The sequence below is a fragment of the Nicotiana tomentosiformis genome, chromosome 5 (assembly GCF_000390325.3).
Source record: "Nicotiana tomentosiformis chromosome 5, ASM39032v3, whole genome shotgun sequence".
NCBI lineage: Eukaryota > Viridiplantae > Streptophyta > Magnoliopsida > Solanales > Solanaceae > Nicotiana > Nicotiana tomentosiformis.
In genome coordinates, this window is record NC_090816.1 from 103,596,991 (window position 1) to 103,611,397 (window position 14,407).

General features: G+C 34.0%; 1 protein-coding gene across 1 annotated transcript; it reads left to right on the forward strand.

Moving 5' to 3' along the window:
- The first annotated feature begins 11,639 nt into the window (after positions 1-11,639).
- LOC104118440 (uncharacterized) lies at positions 11,640-11,975 on the forward strand. The gene has a single exon (XM_009629670.2). It carries the CDS (start codon positions 11,640-11,642, stop codon positions 11,973-11,975), a length of 336 nt encoding a protein of 111 aa, XP_009627965.2.
- Positions 11,976-14,407: the final 2,432 nt, after the last annotated feature.

Genomic DNA, 14,407 nt, shown 5'->3' on the forward strand with positions numbered 1-14,407 from the left:
CCCAATTAAGCCATAAGGTGTGTATATATCAGCATGATCCAGCTAGATGAAAATGTTAGTGCCATCCTTTTCAATACCTTGGTGGTTAAACAAGCTTTGCTAATTAACTGATATTCAGACCTAATAATTACCTGTTTGATATGTGAGTTATGAGATTTTTGCACATAATCCCTTCCATTGAGAACCTAGAAACTACCATTGCCTTCTAATGCTAACTTGGGAAGAACAAAAAAAACAGCATTAGGACAAAACAAGACAAAAGTTTCAATTTAATTCAATAATAGGAGTGGCTAGAATAATTAAGAAAAGAAGAAACTAAAATACATTAACAAATAAGGTTAATTTCTCAATAAAGTTATATGTAAGATAGTGACACTTACATCTACTAGGCTAGAGGTGGTTAGGTACTACTTCAATTTAATAAACTGTTTATGTAATGTAAATTATTTAATTAAGAAATGCAAACAGCAAATCTGAAACACATAGTAGCTAGTATGTTGGCAATAAAGAGTTCCAATTACTTCTGAGACACGTGAAACGTACATTTCCGAGAAAAATTAATTTTGTGTGTTTAGTTTTTTTAACTTCTATTAGCCCAACAACTCTTGTTGAAAGCCATAAGAAAATAAGAGGAGTCAAATAAAATCTGTTCTAATTTAATCATATTTGTACGATTTTACCGTTTCAATTAAACGAGAGAAAGACTTTTGAACTTATGGTGTAAATGAGACACATATATTGTATGTGTCTATAAATTATTATATAAATATAAATTATTTTTAAATAAGAAAATGAGTCATTATTTTCAATATAAACTAAAAAGGAATTAGGTCCACATGAATTGAAACTGACGGAGACGGAGTAACATTCTCTATTATATAAGTCTAGAGCTTTGGCACACGATTGGTCTTCCCAAATCATGACCTCATGGTTATTACACAAAGGAGACATATGCACTTAACTCTAAAAAAATTTTCTTCAATCTATTTTTTTGTGTGCTGACAAGACATTGCAGTCAATAATCAAAATTTTAACAAGAGAATGCTTAAATCTTGTACGTTACTACTCTCGATCTTGTTTTCCCAACCGTTATGCCCAGCATTTTTGGACTAGAGATATTATTATAGAGGCATATTGTACGAGCATCAATTGATGCATAATTAATAATTATAAGATTATAGTTAAATGTTTCCTTTTAAACATTTAACGTATCCACATTTGAACTCTATAATATTAGTAGGAGTAGATGATATCTTCTAGCTGTCAGTCCACTATTTCCCGTTTCTTGGATGAATTTCCTTAGGCATGACACCATAAAAATAGCTAATTGACATTGAAATATGGTGACTTTGACAGTTAATCACTACCTATTTACAATTTTATGATCAAATAACTGGCTTTACAGAGGACACGCATCTGAATTTTGTATCTAATTAGCTACTATTTCATACTTTTCAATTTAGTGGTTCTCATTGTTACTAACACACCACGATTGGTCGGGGAAGAAGAAAATTAATCACTGCTCGATCGAACAACCTGTCAATTTTTTTTTTTCTAGTTTTACTTTTTTGTTGCTACTTCGATAGTATGGTAAATTTGTCCAGTGTGGTTAAAAAGCTCACGCTTAAGCCTTGAAGCTCATAAAAGCTTAGGGTATGCGTATCGCTCCATTTGGGTTGTGCTTCCGTGTAGGCAAGGCAGTACAACATGTACCTCATTGCCCACAAGTTCTATCTTGAATAGGGCTGTCAAACAGAGGCGTAGCCACCCTATGCCTAGGGTGGTCAAGCGCACATCCTTCGCCGAAAAATTATACATCGTATATAAGTTAAATACTATTTTATATGGCTATATATTATATTTTGAACACCCTTAGGCCTTATCACAATTGAGTGAGACAGTCCAGCGGTTCAGGGTGTTCAAAGTGACATTGTATGTGTCAAAATCTGCCCTAGAATATTTAAGATAAGATGACATCAAAGGAAGAGTTCTCAAGTCATCATCAGTCGAGCTCGACCAGGAAATAACGATATTCATGATCGAGATATCAACAATGGTCGAGGTCGAGCACCGTTGACGAAGTTGTAACTGCTAGTTTTCGAAATAGGATCTTAAAGAGAATATTCTAGTAGATATTCTCTACACTTGTACTGTTAGGGTTTGTTAGCAAAATGTCTCATATAAATAGAAAAAATACAATGGTGTAAAGGGGACATTCACTTTTGATAAGAACATGCTTTTGATAAAAGATTCCCTCTTTCTTACTGAGATACAAACACTACCTTTTTATCAAGATTCTTGCTCATATTATTCCACACTTTTCCATCAGATCCGAGAATAACTCGGGATTCAAAATTTAAACTTTGTTGGTTCAAATTTGGAAGTCTACCTATTCTATTTGATTAAGTAATTGCGTTCAGAATCTATTATTTGTACTTATGTAATGAATTATTTTAACCCATATGCAGGTTGGAGCTAAAGTTATTAGGAAATAGGAAATGGCTCCCAAAGGAGGTCACCACAACTGATAAAATTTGAAACAGCAAACAGACACTAATTGAAGTTTCTTCATGACCCTTTAATCAATCTATTTCATTTTTAAAGTGTTCTTTAATGTCCGTTGACATTTCTTGAAACTCTTTAAAAACTTAAAGTTCATAAAGCAAATATTAATTCAATGCAAGAGTTTCACATTATAGGAGAAACCAAATTTTATGAAGTGTCAATTTATGCAGTCTTATCTTGTTGTTGAATAATACAACCGGCTGATTTTCATATTGTTCCAGGTTTAGAGTACTGGCTCCATCAAATCACCTTTCAAGTTGTTGGGTAATGTAGGATGTATTTATCTAATGTTGAAGATATAATTAAATAAATAAAAATTTACTTATTCTAACAGCTTAAGTTTTAGATGAGATTGTCACACACTTCAAGTTCATGGTATCAGCGCAGACAGAGGTCTTGGATTCGAGTCTCACCTTCACCCAATATTAAAAAGAGTTTTCATGTGCTTGGCTCATAAAAAAAATTCAAACCCCGCACTTGAGGGGTGTATTAAAACATAATTAAGCAAATAAATATTTGCATCGTATTACATATACTAGTTAAGATATCAAAAGAATGCAAGTTTTTATCGGTATCTGGAAAGATTTGTATTGCAATATTTAGCTTTCACGTGTTTCGTTGATAATAACCTTATATTAAGATATATAAATCATATTATATGGTGGTTGGGATGATCAAAAGGTCAGTATTGGGAACGTAAAAGAAAGTTTTTAGTCAACATCAGCCATATATAGCTGAATTAATCTAATGAAATGATTATATTTAGTAAAACAAATCATATAATAATGGGCAAAGGTCCAAATATGCTTTTGTACTATAGAAAATTGGACACATTTGTCCTTCGTTATTACTTTAGCTCAAATATGCCCTTACCGTCGCATAGTTGGTCCATATATACCCTTAGAGTTACACAGTTGGCCCATATATGCCATTTTCAAAACGAAATCCACCCAAACTAATTAGCTCTTTCGTTAATTGTATTACAACGTATTACAAACACTATTTTCTTTTTATTAGTACTTTCTTTTCTTTACATTTCTCTTTTCTTTCTTCTTTTTTCTTTTCTTCACTTTTTTTTTCTTTTTCTTTCTCTCTTATCAGTTTTCTCCGTTACTGATGTCTTCTCCATTTTCGTCACCAATTTCACTTGACAAAACTCATGAATTCCAATTACTAAGAAAATTCTCCCATAAGGTAATCAAGTTCCAATTTCACTGGCCCTCTAAATAAATGAAATTAAATTATTACAAAAATTATGGTTTAAACTTTAAAATAATAAAAATATCTCAACCTTTAACAATACTCAAAAGAGCAAAATATTTAAATTGTTTCCAGACAGATAATTTAATGATTAAAATCCTAGAGTTCAAGTTATAGTGTTATAAATTTGAGTTGTTAGTCTTTTTTCAGATGGACATTTTCTATTTTTTTTATTAACTATGTAAATTAGGGGTATACATGGAATGGGTTGGTTCGATTTTTATCAAAATCAAACCAAACCTATTATATCGGTTTGGATTGTTCATTTTTGTTGGATTTTTGGATTTTTTTTGTTACATAAATATTATTTCAATCTTACTTTGTTAAATTTTTTAGAACTAAATATATGTTCAGTAAAAATTTAAAAATTGAAAAACGTATGATCTATAAAAATATTCTTATAGGAGAATTTTCTTAGTAATTGGAATTTATGAGTTTTGTCAAGTAAAATTAGTGATGAAAATGGAGAAGACATCAGTAATGGAGGAAATCGGATAAGGGAGAAAGAAAAAGGGAAAAAAAGGAGAGAAGAAAATAAAAAAGAAGAAAGAAAAAGTAGTAATAAAAAGGAAATAGTGTTTGTAATATACTTTAATACAATTAACAAAAAAGCTAATTAATTTGGGTGGATTCCGTTTCGAAAATGGCATATATGGGCCAACTGTGCAACTCTAAGGGCATATATGGACCAATTATATGACGTAAAGACATATTTGAGCTAAAGTATTAACGAAAGACAAATGTACTCAATTTCGTATAGTATAAGGGCATGTTTAGACCTTTTTCATATAATAATAGCCGAGACAAAAAAATTATAGCAACCTCAAGAGTTATTACAATAAGTCAATAACAACACAATTATGTTTCAAGTCCAAATAAGTTGGGTCGGCGATATGAATATTCATTACCATATTTCTCAATTGAACTTCATCTCAGGCCAGCCTCTCAATAGTCACTATCATACGAAAATATCATATATCGACCTAGCAATCGACTTTGTATGTAACATCCACAACGAAAACAAAATTCTAATATAGGCGAGCAAATAATTGCCAGTATAGGTAAACTTTTACTTTTCATGTATACGTTTGAAGCGTAAATAGAAAGAAGAAAAAAGGTAATGTACGTCCAAAATTTATTCTTATCTTTTCTTTTCTATGTATAAATTTTCTGATGAGCTTGCACAAAGTACATGCCATCCATTTAATTCTCACAAAGTTACACGCTAATCGTATCTGAGAAATACAAGATCTAGTTCATTTTTCTTGTAAGATGTCATTAATTATTTGGTAGCTGTTACATTGAGTTGATATCCCTGTTTTCTTGAAGGTTAGGTAGGAAAAATCTTTAAGCTTGAACATCATTAGTAGAAGTAGGTTAAAAGAAAATAACAAGAAAGTCACTCTTAATTACTAAGTTCCTTTTAAAATTGTTATTCTACGTTCATATTTTCAACCTTTAAACACAGCTTTTTATCCTTCCATCTCTATATTTGATGTCTTTGAATTGACACTTTTAGGGTGGTTTTAACTTTTGACTCCATTTGCCCCATAGGAAAAACTCCCAACGTTAAAAATTAAAAGTGTTGCCTGTAGGATAACCGAGGGGCAACACTTGTTAAATTTAAAGTTCTGGCAAGTCGGGGGAAAAATTTAAGACCATCCACTTTGACGGCTATTTGTACTTCACAAATAGCCCCAGAACCGCCCAAATGCGTGGAAATGACACCAGGTAGCCACTTTAAAGCATGCAATTTAAAATATATTCACAGTTTACAATGTATTTAAAGATTAGCCAATTCGCTCAAACTTTAGGACACGGCGTCCTAGAGTTTAAACCTTAAAGTCCAAACTTCAGGATATCGTATCCTAAAGTTCGAAAATTGTATCTAAAAATTCGAATCTTATGTCTTGAATTTTAAATTAATAGTTCAGAAATACAAGACACTTAGTTCTGAATTTGAAATTAGCAGCTCAAAAATTTAGGATATTAAGTCCTGAATTTGAAATTCAGGATACTTAGTCCTGAAGTTTGGATGAATTGACTAATCTTTAAATATATTATAAATTTTGGATATATTTTAAATAACGGGCCTAAAAGTGGCTACCGGTGCACTTTGCCTCCCAAATGAATACATAAGCCCAAACAGCCCAAAACAACTTTAAAGGGCTTTACCAACGAAAACTAGGGACCATAACCTAGTACAAATTCAAGCTTCAAACATGGCTATTGGGTCTAAGACCTTGACAAATTGGGCTATAATTCCATACCTTATTTTCAAACTTAAGCTCACATGGACATCCTCTATTAAGAAAGCTTAATAAGTTGGGCTATGAATTGTTTGACCCAAACTACTAAAAGTCCATAAATTTGGAGAAAACTACCCTATATAGCCTTTCAAAATTTTAATAACTCATATTTTTGTTCATTGATACAAAATAGCTCTCTGGCCCAAACATAGTATATCTAATAGTCCGAAATGTCTATTTTGTATATTTTTTATATGGTGACAGTCTATTTTGTATATTTGTTGTATAGTGACAGTCTATTTTGTATACTGACAATCTATTTTATATAATTTTTTGTATAGTGACAGTCTATTTAGTATATATTTTGTATAGTGACAGTCTATTTTGTATATAATTTTGTATAGTGGCAGTCTATTATATATAAATTATATAGTGATAGTCTATTTAGTATATTTTTTTGTATATATTTCAAGGTTATGCATAATGAATATTCAGTGATATCCATGTTTTTCTTTTTCATCTCCATATACAAACACACACTCATTCATCTCCAGATTCTTTGAAGCTAATTTGAACTGAGTCGCCATTATCTATGCTATCTTTTTTCCGCTGAACAGCCTGCGCTCTATCGTCTACTTCTCCAACTCTCTCACAGACTTCCAAACAACTCTACTGAAAACCCCATCTCACAAACCCCCCAAAAAGCCCAAACCAAACCCCAACATATTCTTCTGCTCCGTTACACCAGACTTATGGACACTCAGCAACGGCAACAAAAAAAACCTAAACAAACCAAAATCCATATCAAAACACGCCAAAAACTCATTTTTCGACGACAACTGATTTTGCATATGATTGGTGGAAGATTGGAATAGCTCGATGGCAACAAAATTTATCGTATTTGAGCAAATTTAGGCTAGCCATTATAATTTATTTGGAGCTATAAATTGTATGGCTTAATTCATGGCTAGCGAATGATAATTGTTTAGACCGACGGGCTACAAATGAAATTTGCTCATAAATTTGTCCCTTACCTTCGTATGCAAGAGATTTCACTAGCGCTGGTGTTTAACTTTTGTCCTTGTTAAAAAAGTTTACTACTCCTCTTTTTTTTATGTCATTTTATGTGCTGTAAAAACTTGAAAATCTGTTGCTTATTGTGGGTGGTTTGAAATTTGAATTGGTTTGGTGAAGAAACTTGAAAAACATCTTTGTTGAGTTATGTTCAACTTGATTATTGAAGAAGAGAAAGTGAGTCTCCGATTTTTAAAGCTTTGGGTTGAATCTAATCATTGGGAATTATTGAGATTAGTATTAGAATGTTGGATATAATATTTGGAGTCATTTGAAGTTGATTTGGATGAATTTTGAAGTGAAAAACGTGTTTGTGAAATTTCTCAAAAACTTTTGGTGATGCGCCAAAGATTTTGAATAATTTATTCTGAAGTTACGATAGTATTTATATTAAAGTCCTAATAATACTCATGTTGCAAGGTTATGATACAATTCGTACTAAACTCGTGATAATTTATTGCAAACTCATTTCATCAAAAACTCCTAGTGACCCGCCATTAGTTTTGGCGAGGAAAATCTTGTGACATGCGCTCGAAATCAAACTCCAACTTGTAACTCAAAGCTATTTTTGCACAATTTATTGAAATGGAGTGAAAACATAAACCACGACACGAAAATAGGCTATTCATTTAAACCTCATCTAATGGGTGAAGGAGCTTATCATATCTCCCTGAACAAGTGCATTAAAGCTTGGACTAGAGTAAAAAACTTGATAATTGCAGCAAATCCGAAAGCTTACCATGAAATCTCGAAGAGCAATTGAGCCTACCACGGCCCATTTTGGACTGTTTCTGTAGTCGTATTTCTTCTCATAAGCTGGACATTTCCCTTTCCGCCATTGATGGCAGTACGAAGCTGTGACTGTGTGGTTAAAAGTTAAAAGTAAGAGTTCTAATAAATAGCGGAGTAAGAATTAAAAGAAAAGCGGTTAAATGAAAATTACTACTCCCTACTACGTACATGAGTTAAAAAAGACATAGTTTTGGCACTAAATTTTGCAAAGGGAGAATAAAGTAATACTAATAGAGTATAACTTTATTAGTATAATAATAATAATAATAATAATAATAATAATAATAATAATAATAATAATAATAATAATAATAATAATAATAATAATAATAATAATAATAATAATAATAATAATAATAATAATAATAATAATAATAATAATAATAATAATAATAATAATAATAATAATAATAATAATAATAATAATAATAATAATAATAATAATAATAATAATAATAATAATAATAATAATAATAATAATAATAATAATAATAATAATAATAATAATAATAATAATAATAATAATAATAATAATAATAATAATAATAATAATAATAATAATAATAATAATAATAATAATAATAATAATAATAATAATAATAATAATAATAATAATAATAATAATAATAATAATAATAATAATAATAATAATAATAATAATAATACTTTTGGGGCCTCTATATTTTGAGGTCTAAAGTGGTGGCTTCATCCGCTTTACCCTTAAACCGCTGCGTCCAAAGTGAATTCCGGATACAAATAAGAAACAAAAAAAAAAAATCTATCGACTTAAAAGGATCTTATAGTCGGGAATTTAGAATTAAAAAAAAAAGTAGGACGATGATTTGATAGAAGACTTAAAAGGACTGTCTTGAGAAACAAACAAATCCTTCAATTCGAAAGTTCACGTATCCAATCCTCCTATCCCTTAGTTCATTTTGTAGAATCAACAGAGATGCGAAAGAACAAACTAGAAATTTAAAGAAATAATTTAGAAAAACACCAATTGAAAATAAAATTAATAATTTTTTCTTTTCTCTCCTTTGATCTATTTCTTACTTTACTTATTTTGTATAATCAATACAAATAGACCACATACCTTTCAGGAATAGCCATTACAATCCTCTGTCGTACACCACCCAATGCTCAAAAAGCAAACAAAGAGAAATTGTTGATCATTAGCTTCAGAAAAAACAAGAGAGAGATCTAAACATTCGTGTTGTGATATTTAAGCTCAGTCATTTATATATCGGTTACTAAAGATGCATTGAATTAGTAATACTCTGATTGATGTATTACAAACAGCAGTAGTTTCCTAAAAGAGGAGAGGGTCAAAAAAAATTTGAACCTATCTTGGAGGTGAACTTGACATGTCTGTAATTAAAAAATCTTTCCCTTCTATTTGGTTCAACCATGACCAAATCTTTATTTTGTGGTTGATTTAATTTTTCCTAGGATTTATAAATTACAATATTTAGAGTTAGTAACTCTTATTTAAATCTCTATCTCTGTAAATATAAATTTTATCTTTATACTCAAGGGTGCGACATAATGGTCAACGAAGTGGATATAAACCTTGAAGACTAAGGTTCGAATATTTTCAACAAAGACAAAAAAACATACTTGATTGGAAAAGTTACCTAATACATATGCTTGTGAAATGGAATAGGTGTACAATATATAGTCGAGATACATGAAACTGTACACCACCCTTGTTTAAAAAAATTTATCTTTATAACATAATTTAATCAGCATGTAAAACAAATTTTAAAACTGATGAATATAAACCTACAAATTCAAAATAGAAGGATAATCCTTTTATGTTTAAAGAGGTACATATATATTAGTCGCGCAATGATTCAGTATCAACATTAAATTTACCGTTTAAACTTTCCGACGCATTGAAAACAACGAGTTATTTGCTTTTCTTATAAGACGATTTTGCAAACATATATCCTTTTATAAGTACTCCGAATAGCTAATTTCATCGAATATTTACTCAGTTCGATGTTACATATTTTCCCAAAAACATGCCAATTATTGTAGACGGTAAGTTTTCCAAAGTCTAAGGTTGGTGTAAATGGAACAGGAGTTTACATTGCCAACTCAAAATTAAGACTTTCTTGCCAGACAAACCACCACAAATTCAGAATTAGATTCGGTCTTATAACAAAATACTAGTAGTAATATAATAACCAATAAAATTCAAAAGAATCTTTGACTTTCATCTTCTGTTAAGACCAAGTTAAGTCATAAATTAAGGACGCTAGATTCTCTAAAAGTCAAAAATGAAATTATTCATAATAGCATAAACTGCACAATACAAATCCCAAAAGGGTTTTGAACAATGGCTACACTTATTTTCAGTAATTCAATAAATGTTAAAAGAAGAATCTATGCTTATGTAATAACGGGATCTAGATAAATAGTTGGTTGAATTTATTATTTACTTTTCATAGTCAGTGTTCATAAATTATATATTAATTATATACAGTTATGCATATATATTATACATGACTTATCATAAAAATAAGCTCTAAAAAATTAAAATTATCTTAAGGATGGATCATTAGGTTTGGATTAGAAAAGAATTCTAGCTATTTGGAGAGATTATTAGCATATAATTGAGTCCAAAATCAATCAATTTCAAATTTTTCATCAAGATAATAGTATAAGGACCCGACCGGTTGTTTTGTGTATTTAAATTTCATTTCTCCTTTAGAATCTTTCCGTATGTGCATTTATGGTTTTATTACTTTCAAGGATAGTTGATTTCGTTTCGGAAAGGTCTTGGATTGATTTAGAATAATTGGTTCTTAGTTTGGAAGTTTAAGATGGAAATACTAACCGAGGTTTGACTTTTGTGAAAACGATCTCAGAACGATTTTTTGATGGTCCCAATAGGTTCGTATGGTGATTTTGGACTTAACTGTATGCCCGAAATTGAATTCGGAGGTTCCTAGGTTCAATTGGCTCCTTTTACCGAAAGTTGGCAATTTGAATTGCACTAATCGAGAGTTGGTACCTCCTGTTCTTTATTTAATATCTATGTCTTTCCTTGTTAGTATCCAATTAGCTTGCGTTAGTTTAAGCCTATTCTTGATTGACTATAATTATTTAGTGCATTTGCCTGGATATTTTTCTTGCTAGTAACTGTTTAGGGATTTATAGACTATAATTTGATTTCTTAGTAGCTGCTCTGTTGGCATTCTTTTTGATATCTATTGTTATCACTAGTTTAATTGTTGCTTGTCTGGTTGTCTTATCTGTACGCATTTCTAGTGGTTAGAGTTGTAAGTGCTAGACCAACCTTCTTTAGTTTAATCCTTTGTCTGTTTTAGCGACAGTTCTAGCGTAATTTTTCGTAGATTATAGTGGCTGGGGTGAGTGATGGTGGAATAAGGTCATGTCCTCAGGCGGGGAGGAGGGAGGGAGAAAGGGAGTCTTTAGGATGAGAGTGGGGTCCTGGAACATAGGAACTTTGACGGGGAAGTCTATAGAGTTAGCGAAGATCCTCAGAAGAGGAAGATCAACATAGCTTGTGTCCAGGAGACTATATGGGTGGATTCGAAGGCTCGAGATGCTGATGGGTTTAAATTGTGGGTCTCATGATGCGAGAGGGGTAAGAATGGGGTAGGTATCTTGGTTGACAGGGATCTTAGGGAGCTAGTGGTAGAAGTTAGGAGGGTGAACGACAGGCTGATGGCTATTAAGCTGGTTGTAGGAGGGTCTACTTTAAATATGATTAGTGCTTACGTGCCTCAAGTAGGTTTGGACGAGGGGATTAAGAAGCGCTTCTGGGAAGAAGTTGACGGGTTGGTACGTGGCATTCCGCTCACCGAGAAGTTATTCATAGGAGGGGACTTCAATGGTCACATTGGGGTGACATCTGGGGGGTATGACAACATACATGATGGCTTTGGCCTTGGAGTTAGGAACGGAGGAGGTACTTCGTTGTTGGACTGTGCTAAAGCCTTTGATTTGGTGATTGCCAACTCGTATTTTCCGAAAAGGGAGGAGCACTTGGTTACTTTCTAGAATTCGTTGGCCAATACTCAAATTGATTATTTACTCCTCCGAAAGTGCGATAGGAGTCTGTGCATGGATTGCAAGGTTATACCAAGCGAGAATCTCACGACTCAGCATAGATTATTGGTGATGGACTCAGAGATCGTGTGGAAGAGGAAGAAGAGGGCCATGTATGGTCAACCCAGGATCAGGTGGGGTGCTTTGACTAGTGACAAAGTGCAGGAGTTGGGGAGAAAGTTGTTGGCTATGGGAGCATAGAGGAGCAGTGGAGACGCGGGCTGTATGTGGACTATGACAGCGGAGTGTTTTAGAGTAGCTGCGAGAGAAGTGTTAGGGGTCTCAAAGGGTTTCTCTAGAGTCCACAAAGGTGACTGGTGGTGGAGTGAGGTGGTACAAGAGAATGTGAAAGACAAGCAAGCGGCGTACTTGACGCTTATAGAGAGCATGGATGAAGAGGCGAAGAGGATGAACATGGAGGGGTATAGGAGGGCTAAAAAGGAGGCAAAGTTAGCGGTTGCTGCGGCTAAGACTGCGACATTTGGGAATTTGTATGAAGAGCTTGGGGCTAAAGGCAGGGACAAGAAGTTATACAGGCTAGCCAAGGTAAGAGAGAGGAAGGCCCGTGATCTGGATCAAGTTAAGTGTATCAAAGACGAGGAAGGTAGAGTGCGGCGTTTGGGCATTTGTATGAAGATCTTGGGGCTAAAGTTGGGGACAAGAAGTTATACAGGCTAGCAAAGGTAAGATAGAGTAAGGCTCGTGATCTGGATCAAGTTAAGTGTATCAAAGATGAGGAAGGTAGAGTTTTGATGGAAGAGGCTCAAATTAGACGAAGATGGCAGACATATTTCCATAAACTCCTGAATGAAGAGGGTGATAGGGACATTGTGCTGGGCGACTTGGAGCACTCCGAGATGCGCAGGGATTTTGGGTATTGTAGGTGCATAAGAGTAAAGGTGGTCGAGGGGGCTATGCGTACGATGCACAGGGGTAGAGCTACCGGGCCAGATGAAATACCTGTGGAAGTTTGGAAGAATGCGGGTAAGGCAGGTTTGGAGTGGCTCACTTGGCTGTTCAACGTCATTTTTAGGACGAAGAAGATTCCCGATGAATGGAGGTGGAGTACGATGATTCCTCTGTATAAAAACAAGGGCGATATCCAAAGTTGCAATAATTATAGGGGGATTAAGCTGCTAAGCCATACTATGAAAGTTTGGGAGAGGGTGGTTAAAGTAAGGGTGAAGACGAGTGTGTCCATTTCTGAGAACCAGTTCGGATTCAGGGGCGAACGACTATGGAATCCATTCACATTGTGAGGAGATTAGAGGAGCGGTATAGGGAGATAAATAAGTACTTGCACATGGTGTTCATTGACCTAGAGAAAGCATATGACAAAGTCCCGAGAGAGGTTCTCTGGCGATGCTTGGAGGCTAAAAGGGTCCCAGTAGCCTACATTAGGGTGATTAAGGACATGTATGATGGAGCTAATACTCGGGTTAGGGCAGTGGGAGGAGACTCGGAACACTTTCTGGTTATGATGGGGTTGCACCAGGGATCAACTCTTAGTCCATTCCTTTATTCCTTGGCGATGGACGCTTTGACGAGACACATTCAAGTTAAGGTGCAATGGTGTATGTTATTTGCTGATGATATAGTTTTAATTGACTAGACGTAGGGTGGTGTTAACGAGAGGCTGGATGTTTGGAGGCAGACCCTAGAGTCTAAGGGTTTCAAGTTGAGCAGGACCAAGACGGCATACTTGGAGTGCAAGTTCAGCAACGATACCTAGGAAATGGATATGGAGGTGAGGCTTGATACACAAGTCATACCCAAGAGAGGTAGTTTAAAGTATCTTGGATCTATAATACAAGGTAACAGGGAGATTGATAAATATGTCACGCATCGTATCAAAGCAGGATAGATGAAGTGGAGGCTCACTTCCGGTATCTTGTGTGATAAGAATGTGCCGATGAGACTTAACGGTAAGTTCTACAAGGTTGTAGTTAGACCGACTATATTGTATGGAGCAGAGTGTTGACCGGTAAAAAACTCTCATACCCATAAGCTAAAAGTAGCTGAGATGAGGATGTTGAGGTGGATATCTGGGCATACCCTATTGGATAAGATTAGGAATGAAGTTAGTCGGAAAAAATTGGGAGTGTCCCCTATCGAGGTTGAGATGGTTCGGGCATGTTAAGAGGAGAAGTATAGAAGCCCCAGTTAGGAGGTAAGAGCGGTTGGCCTCAGTGGGTAGCAGGAGGGGTAGAGGTAGGCCTAAGAAGTCTTTAGGAGAGGTTATTAGGCGGGACATGGCGCATCTAGAACTGACTGAGGACATGGCCCTAGATTGGAGGGTGTGGAGGTCAAAGATTAGGGTAGAAGGTTCGTAGGTAGTCGAGCGTTTCGCTTTGTCTTACTCAGTTCGCTAGCATTAGAGTTAG